The 26,387-nt window shown below is 63.1% G+C and overlaps 3 protein-coding genes and 1 long non-coding RNA gene across 8 annotated transcripts in view; 3 read left to right on the forward strand and 1 right to left on the reverse strand.

The window, feature by feature from the left end:
• The window catches only part of RELL2 (RELT like 2), a 17,111-nt gene extending 2,715 nt beyond the window's left edge, over nucleotides 1–14,396 (forward strand). Inside the window, exons 1-8 of one of the 4 annotated variants that reach the window (XM_064387413.1) lie at nucleotides 90–525; nucleotides 4,385–4,598; nucleotides 6,320–6,382; nucleotides 6,459–6,525; nucleotides 6,799–6,987; nucleotides 11,310–11,985; nucleotides 13,468–13,501; nucleotides 13,743–14,396. In XM_064387413.1, the coding sequence (XP_064243483.1) occupies nucleotides 472–525; nucleotides 4,385–4,598; nucleotides 6,320–6,382; nucleotides 6,459–6,525; nucleotides 6,799–6,987; nucleotides 11,310–11,985; nucleotides 13,468–13,500 (1,296 nt within the window). In that variant the 5' untranslated portion in view covers nucleotides 90–471 and the 3' untranslated portion in view covers nucleotide 13,501; nucleotides 13,743–14,396. Of the gene's footprint in view, nucleotides 1–89; nucleotides 526–2,599; nucleotides 3,367–3,447; nucleotides 3,612–4,384; nucleotides 4,599–6,319; nucleotides 6,383–6,458; nucleotides 6,526–6,798; nucleotides 6,988–11,309; nucleotides 11,986–13,467; nucleotides 13,502–13,742 lie in introns of those variants that run through there. The other 3 variants (XM_064387414.1, XM_064387415.1, XM_064387417.1) reach the window with 3 other exon arrangements.
• LOC135280088 (uncharacterized) overlaps nucleotides 1–26,387 on the forward strand; it is a 302,017-nt gene that overhangs the window by 40,864 nt on the left and 234,766 nt on the right. The window lies entirely within an intron of this gene.
• On the reverse strand, nucleotides 14,392–20,051 carry FCHSD1 (FCH and double SH3 domains 1). Of its 2 annotated transcripts, XM_064387412.1 has the most exons (19): nucleotides 19,986–20,050; nucleotides 19,651–19,748; nucleotides 19,177–19,222; nucleotides 18,281–18,354; nucleotides 17,900–18,044; nucleotides 17,689–17,825; nucleotides 17,551–17,614; nucleotides 17,316–17,444; nucleotides 17,036–17,158; nucleotides 16,861–16,956; nucleotides 16,678–16,785; nucleotides 16,476–16,580; nucleotides 16,063–16,293; nucleotides 15,893–15,976; nucleotides 15,629–15,785; nucleotides 15,342–15,547; nucleotides 15,142–15,238; nucleotides 15,002–15,069; nucleotides 14,392–14,839 (listed from the first exon to the last, which is right to left on the reverse strand). In XM_064387412.1, the coding sequence occupies exons 1-19, from the start codon at nucleotides 20,004–20,006 to the stop codon at nucleotides 14,774–14,776; spliced, it is 2,055 nt and encodes a 684-aa protein (XP_064243482.1). In that variant the 5' UTR covers nucleotides 20,007–20,050; the 3' UTR covers nucleotides 14,392–14,773. The 2 variants fall into 2 exon arrangements, with proteins under 2 accessions (XP_064243482.1, XP_064243481.1); XM_064387411.1 differs by having other exon boundaries at nucleotides 16,678–16,956; nucleotides 19,986–20,051.
• Nucleotides 24,126–26,366, forward strand: LOC135280107 (proteinase-activated receptor 3-like). Its single transcript, XM_064387857.1, has 2 exons — nucleotides 24,126–24,284; nucleotides 25,156–26,366. Exons 1-2 carry the CDS (start codon nucleotides 24,188–24,190, stop codon nucleotides 26,217–26,219), a joined length of 1,161 nt encoding a protein of 386 aa, XP_064243927.1. The 5' UTR covers nucleotides 24,126–24,187; the 3' UTR covers nucleotides 26,220–26,366.

Below are 26,387 nucleotides of genomic sequence, written 5' to 3' on the forward strand. Positions count from 1 at the left end.
GCCCTGCCTGGGGAGAGACACATCCCTGCTTGGGGAGAGACACATCCCTGCTTGGGGAGAGCAGAGACACGTCCAGCTGGGATCACTCTGGTGCCTGAGCTGTCCTTCTGGAAGCTGGGTGCTGCTCCAGGCATCTTCGCGGGTGTCGGAGCAGAGCAGGGAAGGGTCAGAGAGGGATATTTTTAGACGCTCTTTGTGCTCAGAGAGCAGAAGCAGGCTGTGGTTTGAAGGCCATTAGCTGCTGGGCACGTTTGGAAGGCTGGAGCAGGGCTGAGGATTCACGGACGCGTTTGGCACGATGGGATGGAGCAGCTTTGCAGACGTGAGGACAATTTCTGGGCTGAGCATTGAAGTGAAGATCCCAAGAGGAGCCTGGATCTGGGCAGTGCAGGCTGTTTAGCTGCCACGTGGACAGGCAGCGGGGCCAGGGCGGCTGATCCCCCAAAAGGACCTGGTCCCATTGCTTGTGGGATGACATCAGCTCCAATGGCTGCAGAAGAGGAGCAGGAGAAGAGCAGACAAGAGGTAACGTGGGATTCACTGGGACCAGAGCCAGCCGAGGGACAGGGTGACAGGTGACAGTAATGTCCTACCAGCCTTTCCTCGGCCACTCTGTCCCTCCCTCCCAAGCCTCCAAAGGCTGAAATTCCAGTGTTTCCAGGCAATGCCTGGAGAGGCAGTGAAGCCTCCAATACCTCCAGGGTTCAGGGAAGCCTTGAGGGGGAGCTGGGAAGGAAGGAAAGAATGGTTTGGGTTGGAAAGGACCTTAAATCTCATCTCATTCCAACCCCATTCCACTAGAGCAAACTCCATCCAGCCTGGCCTTGGACACTCCCAGGCATGGCCAAGGCCATCTCCAAGGTCAGGAAGTGCTGACACTTTGGCCCTGGTCAGTGCAGAGCAGAACATGCCAAGAATTCCAGCTGAGCTCACGAGGAAAAAAGACAACTCCAGCTTACCACTGTAGGGGAGCTCGTCACTAATTGGTTCATCCACGAGCAAGGAGGTTTCATAAGTCCTGAAAACATGGGGAAAGAGCTCAGTTCATTGAAAGGGACATGGGAAATGCAGGGACAAATCCCACAGAAGAGCCCCAGCAGTGCCCCTCACCAGGCAGAGGGGACTCTCTGGACCAGCACTGTGCCATGTTCTGTTCTGTGTAACCTCCTCCTCCTCCTGGTGGTGCTGGGTGAGGCGGGCAGGCAGAAAGAAGGCAGCTGCCTCTCCCAGAGCTCCAGCCAGACTGTCCAGGTTGTCTCAGCTGCCACTGCCTCGGCTGGCGGGGTCACGCAGGCCAGGAGAGGAGCTGGGAGGGGTCAGGAGGGACAGAGGATGCAGATCCCAGACTGTGGCTGAGCAGGCAGCCCGCAGCCATGGCTGCAGCTCTCCAGCTTGGTGTGGGGCTTTACCCCATGTGGGTTCTGTCCCCCATGGCCAGGATGAACATGGCTGGTCTGCTCACAAGGGGTGCTCCGTTGTGTGGGTTCATGCCTCAAATGCTGGCTGCTTTTGGGGCACAGAGGTGCCGGGGTGTTGTTTCTGGGTGACCCGTGAGGTGCTGTGTGGGACAAGGACTAAGGCCCTGCAGGGACACTGAAGCTGAGGTGGTGGAAGCAAGATGGAGACTGGGAGCAGGTTGGGAGAATTAGGAAGAGAAACAATCAGCTGGGGTAATCCAGCTGCAGAGCCAGGAGGGAGCAGCTTGACAGCCACAGAACCCCCTCCTCATCCTGGCTCACCCCACGAAGGCCAGGATTTGTCCTCAGGATTTGTGCCACTGTGTCCCCCAGCTTGTGGAAATGCCTTGACACCAGAGGCTGTGGGAAATTGGGAATGTCCCCTTGAATGGGGAGTCCTGATCAGCCTGGCACGGCTGGGGTCGGGCAGGGGGTGGGATGCTGGCAGGGGGTGGGATGCTGGCAGGGGGTGGGATGCTGGCAGGGCCAGGGTGCAGCAATGCTCTGGGCGGGCAGGAATGCCCAGGAGGAGAAAGAGCGATTCATTGTGCAGGACAGCGTGCGTGGGCACGAGGAGAACGGGAACTGCTCGCCGTGACTGTGTCCCCTCAGGGCCCCGCAGAAACCCAGAGCTGCCAGCTCCCCCTGTGCACAGAAACAAGGAGCAAACTGCCTTCGAGCTTTACTTTGGGAGCTCTTCCTCGGCTCAGACCTGCATGGTGCAGCAGCTTGTTGGTCCGGGGTTTGGAGAGCTCTCCTCTCCTGTGCCTCAGCAATCCATGGCAGGAGGAGAAGTCTTGTTCTTGCACAGGTGCTCCATTCCTGCCTCCCTGCCAGGACAGCGGGCAGATGGGTGTCACCTGTGACGTGGTGACCTCCTGAAGTCACGCTGATGGACGAGGCTCCTGAGAGCCAACTTGGTCATCTGTGCAGAGGGACAGGAGCCCCCAGCAAGGCACGGCTGAGAGCCTGGAGGAGTCACAGGCTGTGCCACAGCAAGGCAGACCGTGGTGGGATAACTCCCATTAGGGATTCCCATGGGATAATTCCCAGGGAGGAATGTGTGCATGGACTGGAGCTCGGTTCAGTGCAGATGGGCTGGGAGGGGTTTCCAGGGTTGCATCCCTCAGGGCTTGCGTGGAGAACTGGCAGGTGGCTGAAGGAGGGAGAGGAGCAGGTCTGATTTCCAGCAGCAAAGGAGTGGTGGGTGAAGCCTCGCAGAGTGAGGATAATGTGGTGGAGGTGGAGAAGGAGGTCATGGGACCACCGCAGCGTGAGATTTCCAATGGCTTAGCCACTCCTTTTTTAGGAAGGAGGAAGACACAGGAGATTCCCGGGGCTCTTTCTCCACCCTCTCCTCGGTGCTGGGATCCCCCATGTGGGGGTCTGCACCCCTCTCCCCCCCTCAGCGCTGCTGTGTGATCAGTCCTGCCTTCACTGAGCCCCACTCCCACCTTTCTCCCTCCCATCGCCAGGGCTCAGTGCCCTAAAATTCAAGGCAAGGAAGGTGCCAGGGGAGCTCGGGGCTGGCACGCGTGCGGGTGAGGTTATTCACCCCGGGGCGGGCGGCAGCCTGGCAGCTTCCCTGAGCAGCGCTCCTGCGTGTCCTGCTGCAGCCTCGGGCATCTCCGCGGGCTCCGCTCCGCGCCTTCCCCCGCCGAAACAGCTCCGGAGAGATTTTTTTTCTGGGATCGGGACAGGCGGGTGCTCTTGTGGCAGAGAGCGGCAGGCAGAGGCAGCTGGCTCCTTCCCGGGGAAGGCAGGCGGGGAGCCGGGGCCCGGGGGCCGGAGGATGCTCGCCGCGGTCCCCAGCCGCGGGGATGCGGGGTTGCTAGGAGGCAGGTGAAGGTGAAGGTGAAGGTGAAGGTGAAGGTGAAGAGGAGAGCGCTGCGGAGGACCGCAGGCCCAGGTAGCGCCGCAGCGGGGCCGGGGGGCAGCGGGGGGGATCTCCTCCGTGCCGGGGAGCGGAGCCGGCGAGCGGGAAGGCGGGCGCCGAGCCCTTGGGAAAGGAGCCGGGGCGGAGGGAGCCGGCTCGGTCCTGCGGGAGGACGATGCGGGAGCGGCCGGCGGCTCGGCCCTCCGCCAGCCCGGCCGCCGCGGCTCCCTGCCTGCCGGTGCCGGTGCCGCTGCCGGTGCCGCTGGAGGGCCTCGGCCGTGAGTACCGAGGGCTGCGGAGGAGCGGCGCGGCGCGGGAGGATGCTCAGCCATCCTCCGGCAAGGGCGAGCCGGGGGACGCCGCCCGCCGCAGAGCCCCGGGCAGGCCGGGGCACCGGTGCCCTTGGGGAGCCGCCTGCAAGGGACGGGGCAGCGCCGCAGCCCGGGGCCGGCGGCCTGCGGGGACGCTGCCGCCGCCGCTGCCCTTGGGATGCGGGGCGTGCGGGGCGGCAGTGTCCTTGGGAGACCGCGAGGAGCCACGTCCGGCCGGCGCTGCCCTCCGTGCGGCCCCGCAGCGCGCCGGACCTTGCGGGGCTCGGGCTGAGCCCGGGCAGCCGCCCCGGCTGGGATCTGCCCCGGCTGGGATCTGCCCCCGCTGGGATCTGCCCCGGCTGGGATCTGCCCCGGCTGGGATCTGCCCCGGCCGGGATCTGCCCCGGCTGGGATCTGCCCCGGCTGGGAGCTGCCCCGGCTGGGAGCTGCCCCGGCTGGGATCTGCCCCGGCCGGGATCTGCCCCGGCTGGGATCTGCCCCGGCTGGGAGCTGCCCCGGCTGGGATCTGCCCCGGCTGGGATCTGCCCCGGCTGGGATCTGCCCCGGCCGGGAGCTGCCCCGGCTGGGAGCTGCCCCGGCTGGGATCTGCCCCGGCTGGGAGCTGCCCCGGCTGGGAGCTGCCCCGGCCGGGAGCTGCCCCTTGCCCCGCAGGAGGAACAGAGATGGGCACGGGGAGGGGGTGAGCGCCGCGGCTCTGACCTGCCTTCCCCTCCTCCCAGATCCGCATGTCAGACTATCACGACCCCCACGATGGGGAGTCAGACCCCCAGCACGGCATTACTGTGGTCTTCCTCCTCGTCCTTGTCTTCTTCATCATGGGGCTGGTGGGGTTCCTGATCTGCCATGTCCTGAAGAAGAAGGGCTACCGGTGCCGCACCTTCCGGGACGAGCTTGACCCAGATGACAAAGAGGAGGTGGAGGAGCTGCAGGATGGTGAGTGCTGGGGCCGTGGGGGCTCGCTGGGGGCTCGGCCGTGTGCCTGCTGTGGGCTGGTGCTCCTCATGCACCCTTCTGGGCTGGGATAGGGCTGGGACGGTTACCTGTCACGTGTGGCTGGGCTGGGAGAAAGGGCTGGGGCGGTGAGAGCAGCGCGGTGCTCCCTGGGGATCGGGAGGGTGAGGGCCAGGGATCCCTCTGATCCACGAGCTGACAACGGCTGGAGGTGACAGGGAGGTGGGAGCCAGTGTCTGGCCCGTCCCAAAGGAGCATTATCACCTAAAGGTAATTCTGATGAATATCCAGAACTTGCTGAATCCCCAGAATCTCAATCATAACCCCTGTTCCCTCAAGGAAAACCTCTCCCAGCTGGAGCAAGTGCCTCTGCCCTCTGGCATGAGGAAGTCTGGCAGGGAGCCAGTTTGTTATTGGTCATGTCTTCTTCTGGTCCCTGCTGTGTTCATGCAGACCACAGAATCAGGGCTGCTGCTGGATGGGGAAGGGACCTGGAGGGAATGTTTTCCATGGCTTCAGGCCACTGCAAGTCGCTCTGGGGTGGTTGGATTGGGAAGTCACTGCCGCATGGAGCGTGGGTGCCCGGCCCAAGCGAGCTCTGTCATTCGGTGCTTTCCTGAGTCTCTGCTGAAGTGGGGAACACGCATTCCTCCGGCTGCTTCCCAGGCTGGGAACAGCCACATGGTGCCACAGAACTCCTCCAGCTCCGCGTGCCGCCGGCAGTGCTGGGGAGGATCAGCCCCTCCTGCTGCCGCTGCCTGTGCTCAGGAGGGAAACGCCGCTCCCCGGCTGCAGCCAGAGCTTCCAGGGGCCCATGGATGTGCTCCTCCAGCTTTATTGTCTTGGCTGCACATGACATGGAGGCAGTCTCTGAACCTCCAGGGTGGGCTTGCCCTCTGGACACACCACAGCCCAGGGAAACATATCCATGGGATGATGGAGAACTTCCAAGATCATGGTAGCAACTCTTGAGCCTTTAAGGCCTGCCAGACCACAGCTCCAGCCTGCTTACAGCAACATCTCACACCGCTGACCAGGCTGGAGGTCCGTCCGTCCGTCCGTCCATCCGTCCATCCATCCATCCATCCATCCATCCATCCATCCATCCATCCATCCATCCATCCATCCATCCATCATCCATCCCTCCACCCATCCATCCATCCATCCAGGCCTCCAGCAGTGGCTGGAAGCAGGTGGAGTTGAAAGCTGTGGGTGAACTCCACAACAGAGCAGGCACCTGCCAAGATTGCTCAGAACAGTCTTTTAAACTTTTGATAGTGTGCAGCTCTGGGGCTGTCTCTGTCACTGTGTGTTCCCCATTTCTGTGTTTAGCAGTCTCAGTGGGTTTATTTTCTGTGACATGTCCTGTTTACCCTTGGAGCCTTGAGCACTTGCAGCATCCTGCAGCCAGGGGCTCCAGGGCTGGACAAGGACCCTCCTCTTTCAACTTTTTAGAACCCGCTTCCCTCTCATTTCTCCAGATGCTCTGAAGGAGCAACACAACCCCTCTCCCTGCACACACAGCTGCTGGCTCAGCCGTTTCTTTTCCAGGATGAGGGATCTGGTGTTCCCCAGTGGCTTCCCAGTGTGACAGGGGACTCGAGGCTTCTCCAACAACTCTGCTGATGCAGCTGCTCCTGGGAAGGGATGAGTGAGCGGAGCCCCGGAGTGCCAGCCCTCAGTGCCACGTTGTCTCTTTTCAGATGAGGCCGAGAAGAACGATGACACCGTGGAGAAGATTGTGAGATGCATCATCCAAAACGAAGGTGAGCACTTCCTTGGCTGGCCCGGAGCCGTGCTGAGCACTTTGGCTGACGTGTTCCTGTTTTTCTCTCTCTTCAGCAAACGTGGAGGCCCTCAAGGAGATGTTGGGGGAAAATGAAGGGGATGTGCCAGTGCCAGTGCCCAGGTGAGGGAAGCTCATAGCAGCTTGTGGCTGCTCCACAGTGAGGGACAAGCAGCCCCGTTCCAGCTGCTACAAAGCATCTTCCCAGTGGGGAATCCTCTCCCGAGGGTTTTGAGGAGAGCTTCACCCCAGTGTCAAGTGGAACAGCTCTTCCTCATTCCTGTCCCCAGCAGAGGTCCCCCCCAGAGCTGCTGCTCCCAGGCCTTGCTGCAGTGGGGCTGCACCGGGGTGGGGGTGGCTCCCTGAGGTGACACACCCTGTCATCTTCTGTTGCAGCCTTTGTCACCACAGCAGCAGCCAGGACGGGGGCCCGCCACATCACCACACGGTGCACCTGGGCTCCACGCAGGCCCCCTGCATCCACTGCAGCAGGAGGAAGAGGCACCCGCTGCAGCGCCAGGGCCGCTCCAAGGAGGGCAAAAGCAGGATGCATCCGGGAGAGACCACCGTCTTCTCAGTGGGCAGGTACCAAAGGAGCTTTGCCAGACATTCCCTGCTGGAATGAGCACCACAGGCGCTCCTCAGTCCTTCCCCAGGTGCCCAAGGTTCCCTCTCGCTGTTCCGCACTGAGATGCCCCAGCAGCAGCTCTGCAGCTGGAGCTCCTGAGCAGCCAGGTGGTTCCTGCACCTGGAAATGCCTGTGGTGTGTGGCAGGCTGTGATGCACCGGTGGCTTCCCTCCTTCTCCGGGAAGGTGACTCAAGCTGGCTTTTCCTGCTGAGTCAGTGCTGGGCACAGCCCCAGCTCCGTGTCCTTTCCGGGCCCAGCTCGGTGCAAGCAGGGCCCTTGCTGCCCAGCTGGGGGCTTTAGGGACCTCACTGGGGGGGACAGAGGGGACAGCATGTCCCAGGTGCAAGGCACCACCTGCTCGGGATGAAAGAGTGGCTGTGCTGCTCCAGGTCGCTGCCTCCAGCGATGTCCGTAATTAGATGACACAGCAGCAATGTAAGAACAGGGGAGTGTTCCTGATACTTCCCACAAATGCTTTCCATCCCCACCTGGTTTCACCTCAAGGGACTTCCTGAGCTTCCTGTGGTCTCTGTGTCGTCACTAACCTGTAGAACAGTCTGCAGGCTCGCCCAGGCTGCCCCATTCCCCAGCAGAAAGGGTTGGGAAAGTCTTCCTGGGCTTGGCTCCCTCCGGCTGTGGTGACTGGGGCAGGGTGACAAGCAGCTGCTGGTCCCTGGATGGCCACCGTGGTGAGATACAGAGCTCTGCCATGCTCAGATTGTGCACAAGGTTTTCATTCAGGGCCTGAGCCTTGATGAAACTTCATGTTGTGGTCCAGAGAGACAGTCCCTTCATGGGAATGCTGAGCCAAAGGGGGCATGGAATTGTGGAGTGGTTTGGGTTTGAAGGGACCTCAAAGTTCATCTCATTCCACCCCCGGCCATGGCAGGGACACCTCCCACTGTCCCAGGCTGCTCCAAGCCCTGTCCAGCCTGGCCTTGGGCACTGCCAGGGATCCAGGGGCAGCCACAGCTGCTCTGGGCACCCTGTGCCAGGGCCTGCCCACCCTGCCAGGGAATAATTCCTAATTCCCAATATCCCATCCAGCCCTGCCCTCTGGCACTGGGAGCCATTCCCTGTGTCCTATCATGTGGATTTTTCCACCACCAGGGTAGGAGCCTCAGCAGGAAGGTGAGCTGGGGCTTTCTGGGCAGCTGGAGAAGCAGGGAGACCTGCTGGACCTACCCAGACCCAACTGCAGCTCGGATCACATCTTGTGGGCACTGCCAGCTCCCGGCTCCCTCCGTGCCCGTGGCTGTCCTTGGTGGTGCCCGGCAGGCCGGGGCTCTGCACAGCTCCTACTCACTGCTAATTCACTCCCTGGCTGGTGCCCAGCTCCATCCCCTCCTCCGTGTCCTCTGGCCGTGCTCTTCCCAGCCTCCTCTCAGCACTCAGAGTGCTGCAGGAGATGCTCTCCTTTCCCAAAGCCACCTTCCCTCAATTCCTGTTTTTCCTCTTTAACCCTGTTAGTATCCCACCCCACACCAGCCTTCTCCACAGGGCGCTCATCCCGTTTCTCCAAGGCTTTACTTTCAATCCTGAATCTCTTTGGTACAAGGTCCAGCTGCTAAGGGGCCTATGTGCCCAAGAGGTACAATCCCACCTCCAAATTCTGCTTCTTATTTCCATTCTGGCCCCTTTTCTCTTCCAGGTCCTGGATGACTTTTCCAGGATTGCCCTTTCTGTGTCTTATTTATGACAAATATCTTGAAGTACTCTGACCCAGCACTGACCCTACAAAACAGGGCTTCTTGAACCCACCCCTAGAGTTAAAGACACCCTCAAGTCTTGTTCTCCTTTATTTTTGGTATTGTTCTTGCCTTGGATGCAGTGGTCGAGAGTCCAGCCCGCTCCTACATGGAATGAGCCCTGGTCTTGGTAGGAACAGGCTCGTCCCTGAGGAGTGGAAAGGATGGGAGCTGCAGAGGTCCACCAAGATCATCCAGGGCTGGAGTATGGGGCACCTGAAGAGGCTTTTTTGGCCTGGAGCATTAGAAAGGGATGATCTAATTGTCCTCTAACACTTCCCAAAGGGTGGGTGGAATTTAAATGAAGATGGGACAAGACTCTCCTCAGAGATCTGCACTGGGAAGGGCAAGAGGCAATGGCCATGAGTTACAATAAGAGAAATCCAGAAAAGACGCAAGGAACAACTGTTCTGCCATGAGGATGCAGGCGCATGAGGTGCAGCCCTCGACGGCCCTGAAGAGTGGAGGAATCTCCATCCCTGAAGATTTCCAAAACCTGGCTGGACAGGGCTCTGGGCAAAGTGCTTGAGGGTAGGAGGGGGCCCAGGTATGAGCAGGGGTCTGGCCTGGAGACCTCCTGAGGGCTTTTTGCACCTAAATTGTTCTAAACCTCTGTGGCACTCAGGGTTATGTATGGTACAGGATGATTTACCATTTAGCTCAGCGCTTTCCCTCAACCAGTTGTAGTCAGTGGCAGAGCTTGTCCATAAAACATCTGTGTCTGACCCTCTGTCCTCAGCCCCATCAGCCAGAGTGTGTCACATCCCACCGAATCCCAGGGATGCTGATGAGGCAGCCAGCCAGGGCTCCTCTGCTTTCCCTCACCAGCCAGAGGTTGGCTCCGTTACCTCTTGTGCCCTCTCCAGTCCAAACCCTTGCTGCTCCCTGAATCCACTCCTGACTCCTCCAGGCTGACATTGCTCAATGGCATTACCAAGAAGTGATCCTGTCACTTGTGTCTCCTTCCTGTCCCTCTTCAGGGAACATTCTTTGGTCTCCCCAAATCGCAGCGCTGGTGTCTTATCTCCAAATATCTGGACAGACCTGAAAGGTCACATTTTCTGCTGCTTGGCCTGGGAACCTTCTCTGGAGCTGGAGCATTTCTCTTCTCCACCCTCCCAATTCTGGCCCTGCTGAGGGGTTGGTGCTGTCCACAGGCTGGGCTCCAGGCTGGAAGTGGTCTCCTTCATTTCTGCCAACTCTCCTGGCATCTGTTCTTATCTTTTGGACCTCTCTGTTTTTTCCTTTGGAACAGCAGTGCTGCCATGTGCTTGACCCTTGTGTCTTGCTGTTCTTTCCACACCAGCAGTACTGGAACTTTCTGAAGTTGTGCTTTGCCCTGACACTGGCTTGCAGCTGAACCTCAGCCAGGTCTGTTGGCTTTTCCATGTGCGATGCTCACCCAAGGCTGTGGGTGAGCCATGGGCTGCACCAGGTCTCGGTGCTGGCACTGGAGTGCTCTGGCTGGTGCACACCAGCTCACTGTGGAGATTTCCTGTCTGCTGTCACCAGCAGCAGTGCTGGTGAGGAGGAGTCACAATCAGCACAATCACAATTCAGACTTTCAGGCTTTGCTGACACCTTGCCCCTCCCAGGCTGAGGGAACTGGGAGAAGAGAAAGCTCCAAGGAGACTTTAGAGCCCTTTCCAGTGCCTAGAGGGGTTCCAAGAGAGCTGGAGAGGAACTTGGGACAAGGGCGTAGAGTGACAGGACAAGGAGGAATGGCCCCTGCTGCCAGTGGGCAGGGTTAGAAGGGATATGGGGAAGAAATTGCTGGTGATGCCCTGGCACAGGGTGCCCAGAGAAGCTGTGGCTGCCCCTGGATCTCTGGAAGTGTCCAAGGCCAGGCTGGATGGGGCTTGGAGCAACCAGGCTGAGGGGAAGTTGTCCCTACCCATGGCAGGGGGTGGGAGTGGATGATTTTTTAGAGCCTCCTTCCAACTCAAGCCACGAGTCTCTAACCCCTCTCTTCTCCCCACGTGCAATATTGCATCACCTCTGATTATTAACCCACCTTTTGAGGGTGTTGGACCCATTTCTGCAGCTTTTCTCCTGCCCACTCTGAGCTGTTACCTGCTCATGGTGCAACCTTGGTGAACACTCAGGTACCATCCGCCCCTCCAGGGCATGGTGCAAAATGTGCTCTGGCAGATTTTAGCCAAACAGCTCCTCCAGCCTTTGATCCCTGTATCCAAATCAGTGCCAAACCCCTGTCCCTGCCCTCACTGAGGGCACGCTGTCATCCAGGTTGTCTCGGAGCATTTCCAAGAGCTGTGATCCATCTTGCTGCTGGGAGGACAAGCTCTGCCCCAGCCAAGACCTGGATTGTGCTTCCCATCCTTCTCTTTCTGTTTTGCTCAAAATTAATGGGAAAACCAGTCTGGGGACATGGCTTGTGTAGGCGTGAACGGGTCATAAAGGCTGGAGATCCCGGCAAAGAGAGGAGACCCGGGGCTGGAGGTACAGACAAGCTGGGAATCCAGCGGTGGGACAGCACGGAAAAGACGGCTCTGTCCTGTCCCCGCTGCAGGTTCCGTGTCACGCACATCGGGAAGAAGCCGCCCGTGGCGGAGCAGCAGGACGGGGCCGTGCCCGCGGGCAGCCGGCCGCCGAGCACGGAGGAGCTGGAGCGCAGCAGCGAGGCGCTGCCGCGGGAGCGGGCGCTCAACGGGACTGTCCCCACGGGCGGCCTGCACAACGGAGCCGTCCACACGGGCACCCAGAGCGCCAGAAGCGCGGAGCAAAGCCTGTCCGCCAGCCCGGCCGCGAACACACCGGCCAGCTCCGGCTCCCGTGACGGCCGGCGGGCGGGCGCGGGGTCCGGCACGGCCGGGTCCGGCACGGCAGGGCTCGGCACGGCCGGGTCCGGCACGGCGGGGCTCGGCACGGCGGGGCTCGGCACAGCCGGGTCCGGCACGGCAGGGTCCGGCCCGGTGGGGTCCCTGCAGGATGCTGGCTCCGCTCCCGGGAGCTCGAGCCGCCAGCGCAGGCTGATGAGCCTGCCCGTGATGGGAGCGTCGAGTCCCAACATCCCAGGAGAGCTGGCACGGGAAGGAGCCGGCATCTGCCTGGAGGAGATCGGACTGGCGTCGGCAGATGAGGTGTCGGATATTCACGGGAGCCTGAGTCTGCAGGAGCAGGCCGATGAGCTGGGGAGAGACGAGAGCAGCAGGAGACAGTCCGGAGGGGAGGACGGGAAGCAGCAGGTATGTTCCTCCTCTGCCTGGTCCCCGTGTGGTCCCCTGGGCTGGAGGGGGATTGCTTTTTCCCACCCATTTTCCAGTGTCGGAGGCAGTGGAGTGACTGTGACAGGTCCCACCCTGCTTTGGGGCAGTGGGAAGAGCTGCAGACCTGCTGCCCGTTCCCCTTGGCAAGGATTCCTTTTCCTTTGGGGACATCCACTGGGATTTGACCTGGGAGAGCTCCACTGCTGCACGTGGTGTCCCCAAAACCGTAGCCTCAGTGGGGTCCAGTGTGGCCAGTAAGGAACAGGCAGGGGCAGATTTCTCCAGGAGCCTTTCTCACCTTGAAGGCCAGGAAATGGCAAAGCCAAGTGGTCATCGCTTGGCTGTTCTCCCCTGCTCCTGAGGAGCTGTGCTCAGAGAGGAGGAAAGCCCACGCTGCCTGGAGCTCCCAGTACCCTGTACCCCAGTACTCCCAGTACCTCCCAATATCCCACCCAACTGCCTTGCTAGAGGGGTTAGAAAGCTCCAGGGGATCTTCTCCCTGGAATTGCCTCTCTCTTGTTAGCAGTGAGCAAATGAGGCTGGTGGTGGTGTTCAGACACCCAGAATTTCACTCACAGGCTCACACATGGTTCTGCAGCTGGGAAAAGGTGATTTTCATGGAGGGGGGCTGGGAAACACCCCCTGTGTAGTGTCAGCAGCTCCGAGAGCTGGGCCTTGGCTTGCCTCACAAAACCAGCACCAGGGCACGCGTGGCAAAGCCCTTGGAAGAAAAAGGAAGCCAAATGCCTGGGTAAAATTCCTGGCATGCTTCAAAGCCATGGAGATCCTCTGGGGCTGGTTGTGCACTTGCCAGCAGCCCTTGGCAGGGGGTGGGATGGGGCAGGACTGGGTCAGCACGGGAGAGGCCTGGGAGAGGTGCCTGGCTGGATGCTGGATAAGGGCAAAGCAGGATCCCACCGTTTCCCTCTGCTTTCTGGTGACCAGGCTGGAAGGTTGGAGCTGTTTCATGGAGAAGGGCAGTGCATGGCAGGATAGAGCTGATGGGCTGCAGTCCTTCCCCAGAGAGCTGGGGAGGTGGTGACAGGTCCTCCTGTGGCCCACTGAGCCTGGGGAACCCCTCTGATCCCTGGGGGAGCAGTTAGGTGCAGGGCAAGCCCAGGCACATGGTGATGTCTGTCCTCTCCACAGTGCCAGGCTCTTGCCCTGGATGCTGCCTGTGGTGCTGGGCTGCTCCAGGACATGGGGTCCAGGAGAACGGGGACAGGACCTCCCTGGCATGTTTGTCCCCAAGCCCTGGTGCCACTTGTACCATCCCCTCAGTGGCAGTCAGAGGCAGCACGAGGGTTGTTGGCTGCTCATCATGTCCTGCAGCAGTGGGGAAAGGCAGAGATGGTGCCTGGGCTGTAGTTGCTCCTGGAGACTCGGTGGGGTTCTGCCCCTCGGGTCACTGCCCCCAGCCCAGCCCCATGGGAGCGCTGACCCCCCTCCTCCATCCCACAGGGGCCCAGCGCCGCGGAGCAGGACCGAGTGTGACGTGAGTGCCCGTCCCCTGGTCCCCTGCCCCTGGGACAGTGTCTGGGGCGGGTGGGAGGGCACTGCCAGTGCCCCTGCCCTAGCGGGTCTCAGCTTGCTGCTGGAGATGGAGAGAGGGTGAACCCTTTCTCCAGGGGTCGGGACGTGCCCAGCCGCAGGCAGCGACCCCGGGCAGTCCCATTTGGGGTGGCGGGGAGGAGCCACGGCTGTGGGCACAACCCCCTCTGCCCCTCTCCCCGCAGCTCCTCTCCGCTCCCGGCTGGAGCGTGCACCGGAGGCGCGCAGCCCCCGGCCCCGCGGGGCTGGGGCTCTGCCGAGGGGCAGCCGCGGGGCAGCCGTGCCCGGCCCCGGGTGGGCAGCTACGCGCTTGGCATGGCCGGAGCGACGCGCCGGCGGCACCGACAACCGCGCTCGGCGCCAGCCTTCATCCCATTGGCAATAGGTACCCGAGTCCCACCCACCGCACCCTCCCCGGAGACCCCCCGAGGGACCCTCGGGCCTGGCAGGGGCAGGACAGCACCCAGAGCCCGCTGCCCCCGCGGCCCCAGCTCGGGGGAAGGACCAGAGGGGGCCGCGGCGAGGGGCAGGGATGGAGGCAGCGGCTCGGGCCCCCCCCGGGGCGGTGGGGAGCACCCCCAGGCACCGGGCACGATCACCACAGAGCACAGCCCCCCCGGGCACCCCTGCCACGCAGAGCGGGCACAGGCACACACCCTGCACCGGCAGGGCCCTGGGAGATGCTGGCGGAGAGAGGAGCTCCCAGCCCCACCCTGGCACCGGAGGGGCCGCAGCCCGGCCCCGGGGGCGGGATGGCCCCGGGCCAGGCCAGCTTCGGTGTGTAACGCCCTGTACATAGATGAGCTACAACCATTAAAGCTGCTGAACCCCTTGCCAGGGCCAGCGGGGTTTATTGATTTATTGATTCATTGGGAACAGCCCCGCACGCCCACTCCTGCCGGTGGGGAGCTGCTGTGGGGGCTGGCAGGGCCAGAGATGAGTCCCCCAGGAACCAGGGCTGGGACTGCACGGGCGGTGCCAGGCAGGAAGGGGTGAGATGGGGCCTGGCTGTGGCACTGGGCACCCCAAGAAAGGGGTTCTGGGTGCTGTACTGGGATGCAGGAGCACTCTGCAAGCAGCACTGGGCAGGATGCAGCCCCTGGAGAGACCAGCTCGGGGCACGGGGCAGCAGCAGCCCCTGCTGCTGGGCCAGCAGCCTGTGGTGGTTTGCTCGGGTAAAGCTTTTTGGGGAGGGGGGCTGGGGGCACCCAGAGGGTCAGCTGAAGTGAAGCTCGGGGTCGGGCTCGGGGGCTCTGCCGGGCGGCGGGGGCGGCGCACGGAGCTGCAGAGAGGGAGAGGAGGGGGAAAGGGAGAGGGAGAGAAGTGGTGCCAACATGCTGAGGCCACTCACCCCCCTTCAGACCCCCCAAAACACGAGGGTGGCTCCATTACAGAAGGGCTGGGGCAGGTTTTGGGGTCACAGCATCCCTGTGAAGGGACTTACCGGCCGCAGGCGCGTGGCTGCCAGGTCTGGAGAACTGTGCCCGCTGCCCGTGCCATCCTGCCGGCAACCTGGGAGAGCCCAGCAGCTCAGCCTGCCTTTCCAGGCTCCCCCAGCCCCTTCCCAGTTTCCCCAGCACTCACCTGCCAGCGCTGCCTCAGGAGCAGGGCTGGGGACCAGGCTGGCCCCGGGTGCAAGGCCAGGAGGGGAGAAGGGCGGAGGGGATGGTGATGGCAGCTCCTGGGAAGACACAGCCAAGAGGGATGGGCGTGGTGGGAAGGGGGTCTTCACCTCGGCACTCACGGAAGTGCCAGGGTGACAGAACCACCCTCCTGCCACCAACCTGGCCGGCTGCCTCCCGGGCCCCGGTGAGCTCCTCCACCACCAGGGAGGGGAAGACGCCGACGCGGCCATCGAAGTCGCCGGTCCAGAAGCCATCGTCCACCTCACCGGCGGCGCGGGGCAGCACCCGGATGATGGCTCCCTCAGGGAAACTCAGCTCCTCGGGGCTCTGCCCCTCGTAGTCATACAGGGCTCGCACCAGCCAGGCTGTGGGGAGGGCGGGGAGGGGGCTCAGCACCCTCTGGATCCCATCCCCTCTCTGGGGTGGGGGTGATGCCCAGCACGCACCTCCAGGCTCCAGCACCAGTTCTGCAGCCATGATGCTGGAGAGCTGGCGGTGCAAGGCAGAGGGGCCTGGGGGGCCCAGCCCAGCACCTGAGTCACAGCCCAGGGACAGCAGGTACTTTTCGGGGACGTAGCCAACCTGCCCAGCCTTGTTCCGAGCCTGAGGAGGCAGAAAGCACGTGAACATCCCAGGCTCCAGCGTGGGGCCAGCCTGGGGACCTCCAAAAGTTGTGCCCCAGTATGGAGGGGAGCTCAGTCTCCTCCCACCTTCACCCACTCCTCTGCATCCCCCTCCTCGATGATCTCCAGCTCCTCGCCCTGGCTGATGGACAGCTCATCTGCCTGGCAGCCCTGCAGGAGATGGGGACAAAGTGGCAGAAGGGCTGAAGTGCCATCCCTTGGCAGGCAGGGCGAGGGCCAGGCAGGCAGGGCCATACCTGGTAGCCAAAGATCACCCGGCAGGTGTAGGGGTAGGTGCGGGCAGCAGGCCCAGGCTCATCGTCCTCATCTGGCTCATCGCTGTCCTCGTAGTCATCGAACTCGGCTGGGTCCAGCCCTGTGGGGGTCTCCTCTCCTGTCCCCACCATGGCCCCAGACAGCCAGGTGTCCACGTCCAGCCCTGCTGCCCGCAGCAGTGCCAGCCGTGCCTCGGCCTTCACTCGGCTCACCTGGGGACACCACGCATTGTCACAGTCCCCAGGGCACCTCTGCTGGTGTCCCAACCCCACTGCCCCCATCCCCAGGGATGCCCAGCACCACACCCCAAGAGCAGCATCCCAGCCACCACCCCTGCACCCTGGGGGGTGACAGACCCCGATGTCACCCCAAGCTCCCTGGCTGGGGGTCCCACCTCTGCCTTGCGGATGTTTTCCCTCACTTCCTCCATCTGCCGCTCCACGGCCGCCGCTTCCGCCTCCAGCCCCTGCTGCCGCCTGGCCTCCAGCCGCTGCAGCACCTGGGTACCCACAGCTCAGAGGGGGGGACAGCTGGGAAGGGGCTGCAAAAGCCCCTCCTGAGCCCCCTAGTACCCCGTGGGGCAGGACAACACCCACCTCCTCGCTGTGCGCCCTGCTCTTGTGCTCTCGGGCCACCCGCGTGGCCCAGCGCCGCGCCTCCTTCTCCAGGCTGGCCCCATCGTCTGCCGGTGGCAGCAGGCACACCTGGGCAAGGACACGGCGGTGACAAAGGGCTGGCTGTGCCGACCCCACCTTGCTGTAATGACCCTCTCCACTTACCTCCTCCAGCCCGGTGAGCTGGAAGCGCTGCTCGGGCGCCAGGGAGAAGGCGGGGTGGTCCTGCAGGAAGAGGAGCAGGTCCTGCTCCCGGCACACCTGCAGCAGGGGAGTGGCGTGGGCCGGGGGCTCACCTGTGCCCCCGTGTCCCACCCAGCTCGGGGCACAGTGCCGTTACCCGCGCGGATGCCTCCACAACGCCCTGGAACCAGTCCCGGGTGGCCCGGCAGGTCTCCACCTCCGTCCGGCTGGCGGCCGACAAGTGCTCCCGGAGCCGCTCGTAGAGGTCCCCGTCCAGAGCCTGGGGGAAAGCAGATGGAAACCCCCCAGCACTGCCACATCCCCACCCTGGAGCGTCCCTGAGCCCCCAGGACAGCCAGCCCTGACCCTGTGCCAGTGGGGAGATACTCTTTGAGGGACCCTGGGGAAGAGGCACGGGGGGTCCGGGCATCTCGTACCTGCATGGCTGCGGGCAGCTCCACACGCTGGTAATGCTCCAGGTGGGCAGAGGCAGACACCAGGGCGAAGCTGTACTCGTTCTGCACGCCCGCCAGCTGCCTCGAGTGCTCGGCCAGTCGCGCTGAGAACTGTGGGGACGTGGGCAGTGTGGCTTGGCGATGGTGCAGTGTGGCTTGGCGATGGTGTCCCCCTGCATCCCCACGTGGGCTCGCTGCCACCCCCCGCGCCACCAACCTTGGCACTGAGCTTTTGCAGGCTGGCCTTGGTGTGAAATATCCGCCGGTCGCTCTTGCGGAGGCTGGGGAAGATGGGAGGGGGTGTGAGACCCCCCCGCAGCCACAGCGGCCCCCCGGCCCCGTGTCCCCCGCTCACCGCGCCTCCACGTCGGCCGCCTTGTCCCTGGCCACCTCGCTGCTGCGCCGCAGGTGGCCGAACTGCTTCTTCGCCTTGTCCAGCTCCTTCACCGTCTCCAGCAGCTCCACCTGCGCCTTCTGCAGCCGCTCGATGCCCTGCGGGGAGCGTCAGCTGGGGGGGACAGCTGTCCCCCCGGCCCGGGCACAGGGACATGGCCTTGCCCCGGTACCTTCTTGAGCGTCCTCTCCTTGGAGAGGCGGGCGCTGCGGGCGGCCTCGGCGGCCAGGGCGCGGTAGCTCTCGGAGGCGGTGACACGGAGCTGCCCGGTGTGCGCTGTCCCCTCGATGACGCCTTTCCAGACAGCGGCCACGCTCCTGCGGGCACAGGCTTAACACAGGGCTGGGCACTCCCTGCCCCGTGACACCTTTCGGGGACCATCAGCACCCCCAGACCCAGCGGGGCCCTGGCACTGGGGACAGCCCACCCACAGCTGCATCTCAGTGACACTCAAATCCCAGTAGGCAATAAGCATCTCCAAGTTGGGAGGGCCATGGGCAAGTACAGCAAGCCCCAGTGCTGGTCCCCAGCCCTGTCCCTGTCCCCAGCCCACCTGGAGTCGCCAGCCTCGCCACGGCCCCGCTGCCAGTCTCTCTTCACGAACTGGCTGGCCAGCCTCTGCAGTGCCTGCAGACAGACCCGGCATCACCGGCACTGCCCCACCCCGCCGAGCACCCCAGCACCCCCCTCTGGGCCCAAAACTGGGCTCCCCCACCCAGCTGCCCACCCCATGGACCTGGGGACACACATGTGCCCCCCAGAGCACAGACATATCCCCGTGGCTTGGTGTCAGCAGGACATTGTGCTCCCCTAAACCTTTTGGGGGACAGCTGCCACAATGAAAGGACCCCCCCGCTGTGGCTTTTGGGACAGAGCACTTGCAAGGGGACATCAGTGAGGGACACTGGCTACAGAGACAGAGTAAAGGAGCCCCAGCAAAGCCAAGCACAGCAAGACCCCAACGCTGGGGGGATGGATGGTCACCCCCAGCCTGGGGGTGTGAGGGAGGGGAGTGACACAGTGACCAGCTGCAGGAAGGGGGGACGCAATTCCGCTGCAGTGTGTCCCCAAGGGACGCCGCTGCAGGGACATCTCACATCAAAACCAAAGTGACATTTCAGAGCAGCGCCCTGCGATGACCCAGCAGACAGCAGAGCCCAGCGGTTTCCTCCCCCCACGAGGTTTTCCCTCCAGGCTCCCACAACACCCGAGGTTTGCGCCATGCCGTGCTCAGCAGAGCCCCCAGCGGGTGCTGAACGTGGGCAGGGTCCTCCGGCAGGATGAGCCATCTGCTGGACCCTCCGGGCCAGCACGGAGCAGCCACGCTCGGGTGACTTCCGAGGCTGCTCATTGCCCGCGTGGGGCCGTGCCCAGCTCCTGCCCCAGGCCGGCAGGATGGGCCTGGGCCCCCCAAGAACATTGACCCCGAGTCCCGCGGCACCTCCTTACCTGCCCGTACTCCCTGTCAATGGTGGCCCTCTGCTTGCTGTAGGACCTGGGGGGAGAGGGGACACAGAGAGGGACAGGCATGGGCCAGCCCTCCCATCCCCTGCTGCCACCACCCCCTGCCATCACCCCCTTACTGAACTGTCCCCATCAGGCCACCCCAGAGGGTGATGGAGCCCATGACCTCGAGGTGACAGGCTCAAGGTGAGCCGTGCCGGGTCCCTGGCACAGCCGTGCCGGGTCTCAGCTTGGGGACACAAACACACACACACACACACACACACACACACACACACACACACACACACACGAGTGGAATGAGCTGTTTCATCTCAGCCTGGGGACACACACACTGCTGGGATGAGTGCCTGGTGTCAGACAGTCAGACAGTCAGACAGACAGACACACACACACACACACACACGGGATGAGCCGCCCGCTCTGCGCTCGGCCCGGGGTCACCCGTGCGGGCCCCACCTGATGTCCTCCAGCAGCTCGGCGTCCCGCTGCTGTTTGCTCTGCAGGCCCGACAGCTGCTCCAGGAGATGGACCCGCAGCTCCTGGGTGAGCTTCACCTGCGGGAATGCCCCGCTCAGCGCCGCGGCGGGCACGGGGCGCGGGATGCGCTCTCCGCCCTGCCCGGCACCGGTGCCCACCGGCCCCCACTCCCGAGCGCCACCCGAACGCGGCCCCGCTTCCCCAGCCCCGGGAGGCTCCGCCGGGGGCGAGTCTCGGTCACGGCAGCGAGGGAGGACCCGGCCCCGGTGACCCGCCCCGTGGCCCGGCCCGGCACGGCCCGGCGCGGCGCTCACCTTGCGCGGCGGCGGCTGCATGGCTGCGCGGTGGCGGTGGCGGTGGCGGTGGCGGTGGCGGTGCCGGTGCCGGGCCCCGGTCGCCGCCGGCCCGACCCGCGTGTGCGAGCCCGGAACTGCCGGGCGGGCCGCGCCCCGCCCACCGGCCCCGCCCACCGGCCCCGCCGCACCGACACGGACACGCCCCGAGACGAGCCTGCCCCGTCAGGCCCCGCCCACCGCTCACCGACGGACACGCCCCCAGACGCGCCCTGAGCGGCCCCGCCCTCGGCCCCGCCCCTTTACCCGCGCTGCCGGGGAGCCCCGCCCATCGCGCCCAGCAAGCCCCGCCCCCCGGGGGCTGCAGCGCCGCCTGGTGGCCGGTGCTGCACGGGTGGGCAGGGCCAGGGCCAGGGACAGGGATAAGGGACAGGGACAGGGACAGGGACAGGGACAGGGACAGGGACAGGGACAGGGACAGGGACAGGGACAGGGACAGGGACAGGGACAGGGATAGGGACAGGGATAGGGACAGGGACAGGGACAGGGACAGGGATAGGGACAGGGATAGGGACAGGGATAGGGACAGGGATAGGGATAGGGACAGGGATAGGGACAGGGGACAGGGACAGGGACAGGGACAGGGACAGGGACAGGGACAGGGACAGGGACAGGGATAGGGACAGGGATAGGGACAGGGGACAGGGACAGGGACAGGGATAGGGACAGGGATAGGGACAGGGATAGGGACAGGGATAGGGATAGGGACAGGGATAGGGATAGGGACAGGGATAGGGACAGGGATAGGGACAGGGGACAGGGACAGGGACAGGGATAGGGATAGGGATAGGGATAGGGACAGGGGACAGGGACAGGGACAGGGACAGGGACAGGGATAGGGACAGGGACAGGGACAGGGATAGGGATAGGGATAGGGACAGGGATAGGGACAGGGACAGGGACAGGGATAGGGACAGGGGACAGGGACAGGGACAGGGATAGGGATAGGGATAGGGATAGGGACAGGGGACAGGGACAGGGGACAGGGACAGGGACAGGGATAGGGATAGGGATAGGGATAGGGACAGGGACAGGGACAGGGATAGGGATAGGGATAGGGACAGGGACAGGGACAGGGATAGGGACAGGGATAGGGACAGGGATAGGGACAGGGACAGGGATAGGGACAGGGACAGGGACAGGGACAGGGACAGGGATAGGGACAGGGATAGGGACAGGGATAGGGACAGGGACAGGGATAGGGACAGGGACAGGGATAGGGACAGGGATAGGGACAGGGACAGGGACAGGGACAGGGATAGGGATAGGGATAGGGACAGGGACAGGGACAGGGATAGGGATAGGGATAGGGACAGGGATAGGGACAGGGATAGGGACAGGGACAGGGATAGGGATAGGGATAGGGACAGGGACAGGGACAGGGATAGGGATAGGGATAGGGATAGGGACAGGGACAGGGACAGGGACAGGGATAGGGACAGGGATAGGGACAGGGGACAGGGACAGGGACAGGGATAGGGATAGGGATAGGGATAGGGACAGGGGACAGGGACAGGGACAGGGACAGGGACAGGGATAGGGACAGGGGACAGGGACAGGGACAGGGATAGGGACAGGGATAGGGACAGGGACAGGGATAGGGATAGGGACAGGGATAGGGACAGGGATAGGGACAGGGATAGGGACAGGGATAGGGACAGGGACAGGGATAGGGACAGGGATAGGGACAGGGACAGGGATAGGGATAGGGACAGGGATAGGGACAGGGATAGGGACAGGGACAGGGACAGGGACAGGGATAGGGACAGGGATAGGGACAGGGACAGGGACAGGGATAGGGACAGGGATAGGGACAGGGACAGGGATAGGGATAGGGACAGGGATAGGGACAGGGATAGGGATAGGGACAGGGACAGGGACAGGGATAGGGACAGGGATAGGGACAGGGACAGGGATAGGGATAGGGACAGGGATAGGGACAGGGATAGGGACAGGGACAGGGACAGGGACAGGGATAGGGACAGGGATAGGGACAGGGACAGGGACAGGGAGAGGGACAGGGACAGGGGACAGGGGACAGGGATAAGGGACAGGGATCAGGGACAGGGACAGGGAGAGGGACAGGGGACAGGGACAGGGACAGGGACAGGGATCAGGGACAGGGACAGGGACAGGGACAGGGACAGGGGACAGGGGACAGGGGACAGGGAGAGGGGACAGGGGACAGGGACAGGGACAGGGACAGGGACAGGGATAGGGATAGGGACAGGGGACAGGGACAGGGGACAAGGGACAGGGATAGGGATAGGGGACAGGGACAGGGATAGGGACAGGGACAGAGACAGAGACAGGGGACAGGGAGAGGGGACAGGGGACAGGGACAGGGACAAGGAAAGGGGACAGGGGACAGGGGACAGGGATAGGGGACAGGGGACAGGGGACAGGGGACAGGGACAGGGATAGGGGACAGGGGGACAGGGGACAGGGGACAGGGACAGGGACAGGGATAGGGGACAGGGATAAGGGACAGGGACAGGGACAGGGACAGGGACAGGGACAGGGATAGAGGACAGGGACAGGGGACAGGGATAAGGGACAGGGACAGGGACAGGGACAGGGACAGGGACAGGGGACAGGGACAGGGACAGGGGACAGGGGACAGGGATAGGGACAGGGACAGGGACAGGGACAAGGAAAGGGGACAGGGACAGGGACAGGGACAGGGACAGGGACTGGGGACAGGGACAGGGACAGGGACAGGGGTCACGGGGACAGGGACTGGGGACAGGGACAGGGGACAGGGATAGGGACAGGGACAGGGACAGGGACAGGGGACAGGGGACAGGGGGACACAGGGATATGAGCGGGAAGGACATGGGGACATGAGGATGTAGGAAGACAGGGACGTGTGACAGGGATATGTGACATAGGGAGATGGGGACACGTAGGTGGAGAGACAAGGACGTGGGAACACAGGGATATGAGAGGCAGGGACATGGGGACATGAGAAGACAGGAACATGGGACACAGGGATATGTGAGACAGGGACATGCAGACATGGGGACATGGGAGACAGGAGGACAGGACATACATGGGGACACAGGGATATGAGAGATGGGGATGTGTGGGCACAGCATCACAGGGACATGAGGTGAGGGGGAGTACTGTCCTTGGGCAGGGGGACACACTGGTCCCAGGATGGGACACATGGGGGGCTGGGGCACTGGCCCTGGCATGTGGGGACACGTGGGACACTGAGGGGACAGCCCCAGCGCAGGGACGTGTGGGGTCCCACATCACATGGAGGACACAGAGCCCCTGGCTTGGCAGGACCCCGCTGTGGGGACAGGGGCACAGAGCTGAGCAGTGGCATTCTGTGGGGGCCACCTGGAATCATGAGGGGCTCTCAGCCAGTCCCTGACTCCCCCCGTCCCCCTCCCAGCCCTGTCCCACCCCCTCATCGCTCACTTCTCTTTTGTCTGGATTTCTGTCTGTGCTTCCCGCACAGCTCATGGCTCCCCACTGTCCCATTCGTCCCCATCTTTCTGGTCCCATGACATTTCTGGGGTTGGCTGCACATGTCCAGGTCCCCTGGTGTGTGACGATGCACAAGGCTGTGTCACTGGCTCTGGTATTCCCCTTCTTAGCTGGAAAAATGGACTGGAGGTCACCCAGCCGCCCACTTTGGTGACAAGAAGGGGACAATGCAGGGTGGCCCCATCGACACCCAGCTGTGACACCAGCATGTCACCTGAGCCCAGCGGTGGGTCCTGGAGATGTCTGCTCCCTCAGGGCTGGGCAGGCAGGATGCCCAGTGCCCTGGAGTGCTGCAGGGCCACATGTCACCGGCTGGGAACGCGCTGCCACCCTCCTGTCCCACACGCAGGCACAAACAGCTCCATCCTCGTGCCGTGGTTCTCCCGGCTGCCTCTTGCCGCTTCCTCCTCCCCACGGTCGTGTGACGGCAGCTGGAAATTTCCCTGCCCCGGTGGCCTGCCCCGGGTGCTGGGGTGGTGACAAGTGACGGTCACCCCACGCCTCAGTCTGGCTGCCACGCCGCAGGGCTGTGGGCAGGATGCTGGTGTGACGTGGTGGAGACAAAGCGGGTGTCAGCAGGGAAGGGGACGGGTGACAGCCCTGCCGTGTCACCAGCCCCGTGCCATTCATGCAGACCTGGCAGGGACAGTGGCCACTCCGCAGAGATGTCCTGGCGGCTGCTGTCACCTGCTTCTGCCGCTGCCTGTGTCACCCTCCTGATCAGCTGCGCCTGCCTTGGCTCTGCCGCCCAACCCTCCTCGGGTAAGTGCCTCATGGATCTGGGGGTGGTGGGGTAGGGCAGGGACACCTCCCTGGGACACCCCAATATCACATCCCGTGACACTCGGAGGTGACGGCGAGGTGACATGGGGAGAGTCTGGGGCCCTGCTCTGCTGCCCTCCCTCAGTGTCCACACTGAGAATCTGAGTGAAGACCTGGAACTCAGCCAGCATTTCCCCTTTTGGCAGCAAAATTCAGATGACTGCTCTCGTAACCTGAATTTTCCATCCCCTGGATGTGGAGAGGGGGCAGAGGCTGTGGGAGATGTGTCTGATGCAACCAAAGCCCCCGGGGAAGGGTGTGCTGGGGACCATCAGGACAGAAATTCTGCAGCTGGGAATGACATGCAGAGAATGTCTGGGCTTTTTTTTTTTTTTTTTTTTTTTTTTCGAGAAAGCCAGAAAAGGGATTTGATCCTGGGTTGTTTCTGGGTGTCCTGAAGGCTTCCTGTTCTTCAGTTTAGTTCTTTGCACACAGTGAAAACCCCTGACCACAGGAAGATGAAGTGATGTCTCTGGCTGTGGCGGGGAGCGGGGCTGGGGACACGGCTGGGACTCTCCCAGCCCCGTGCTGCCCTCCTGATCCAGTTGTGCCGAGCTGGGCAGGACAAGGGACATTGGCAGCACCAGGGCTGTGGGAGCAGAGCCTGTCAGGCTCAGAGCAGGGCACCCAGCCGGGCTGGCACAGAGTGGGGCACAGCTCTGCAGGGTGAGGGCAGCAGGGTGCTGGGGGCTCCCCTGCCGTGGCACAGGGAGATGCCACCTCCTGTGTTTAGCGGTGGCTCTGCAGGGAGGGGTGACAGCTCCTGCCCTGGGCTGAGCCCGATGCCTTGTGCCCCCCTGTGTCCCCACAGTGCCTAAGAAAGGGCGAGCCCTGCTCCCCCTCACTCCCCAGGAGAAGAACGTGTGCTCCCAGGCCTCCGAGGAAGATTTCCTCAACAGCACCCTCAGCACCCGCCTCCTGCCTGCCCTCTACTCCGTGGTCCTGCTGGTGGGGCTGCCAGCCAATGCTCTGGCCTGCTGGGTCCTGGCCACCAACTTCAGGAGATGCTCCAGCACCATCTTCCTGCTCAACCTGGCCGGGGCCGACCTGCTCTTTGTCCTCCTGCTGCCCTTCAAGATCTCCTACCACCTCCTGGGCAACCACTGGCCCTTTGGGGACTACCTGTGTCGTGCCATGGTGGCCTTCTTCTACGGGAACATGTACAGCTCCATCTTCTTCCTCACCTGCATCGGCCTGGAGCGCTACATCTCCGTGGCACACCCGTTCCTGTGGAAGGGCTCCAGTTGGACGAGAGGCAAAGTGGGCATCTGTGTGGGCATCTGGCTGCTGGTGGGGCTGGGCACGAGCCCCCTGCTTTTGCGCTCCCACACACACAACATCTCCAGGCTGAACATCACGACGTGCCACGATGTGCTAGAAAAGGACACCCAAAGGTTCTTTGGCTACTATTTCCTGTTCCTGGCGGGGCTGGGCTTTGGCCTGCCCTTCGTGCTCATGATCATCTCCTACAGCTGCATGGTGGCGCGGCTGCTGGCCAAGGGAGGGAGCCCCGCACAGGTGGTGCGTGTGCTGGCCCTGGTCCTGCTGGTGTTCCTGCTCTGCTTCACGCCCAGCAACGTGATGCTCTTCATCCACTACCTGCCGGAGCCCACGGGCTGCAACAACGGCACCTACATCTCCTACAGCCTGGCCCTGGTGCTCAGCGCCTGCAACAACTGCTTTGATCCCTTCATCTACTTCTACGTCTCCCGGGATTTTCGGGGCTGGGTGCGGGATGCAGGAGGCCGCTGCCTGCGGAGGCTCGAGGCCTCGTCGGGGAGGTCCACGGAGAAAACAGCCCTGCCCCTGAGGTCCAGCGAGCAGAGCCAGGGCTGCCAGGCTGTGTCCCCCTGCCCTGGGGATGGGGGAGCCTGAAGCATGCTCCCCACGAAGGGCTGGTAAAAGACTTGGGCAAAAAATCCCACCTGGATTCGAGGTTCACAAGGATTTTGCCTCAGTTTTGCCCCCCTGATGAACTAGCATTGCCCAGTCCCATGGGACCCTCAGCTGGGTGCCTGGCACCCTGATCTCCTCGCCTGCCAG

Source organism: Passer domesticus, chromosome 13 (genome assembly GCF_036417665.1).
Source record: "Passer domesticus isolate bPasDom1 chromosome 13, bPasDom1.hap1, whole genome shotgun sequence".
NCBI classification, from domain to species: domain Eukaryota; kingdom Metazoa; phylum Chordata; class Aves; order Passeriformes; family Passeridae; genus Passer; species Passer domesticus.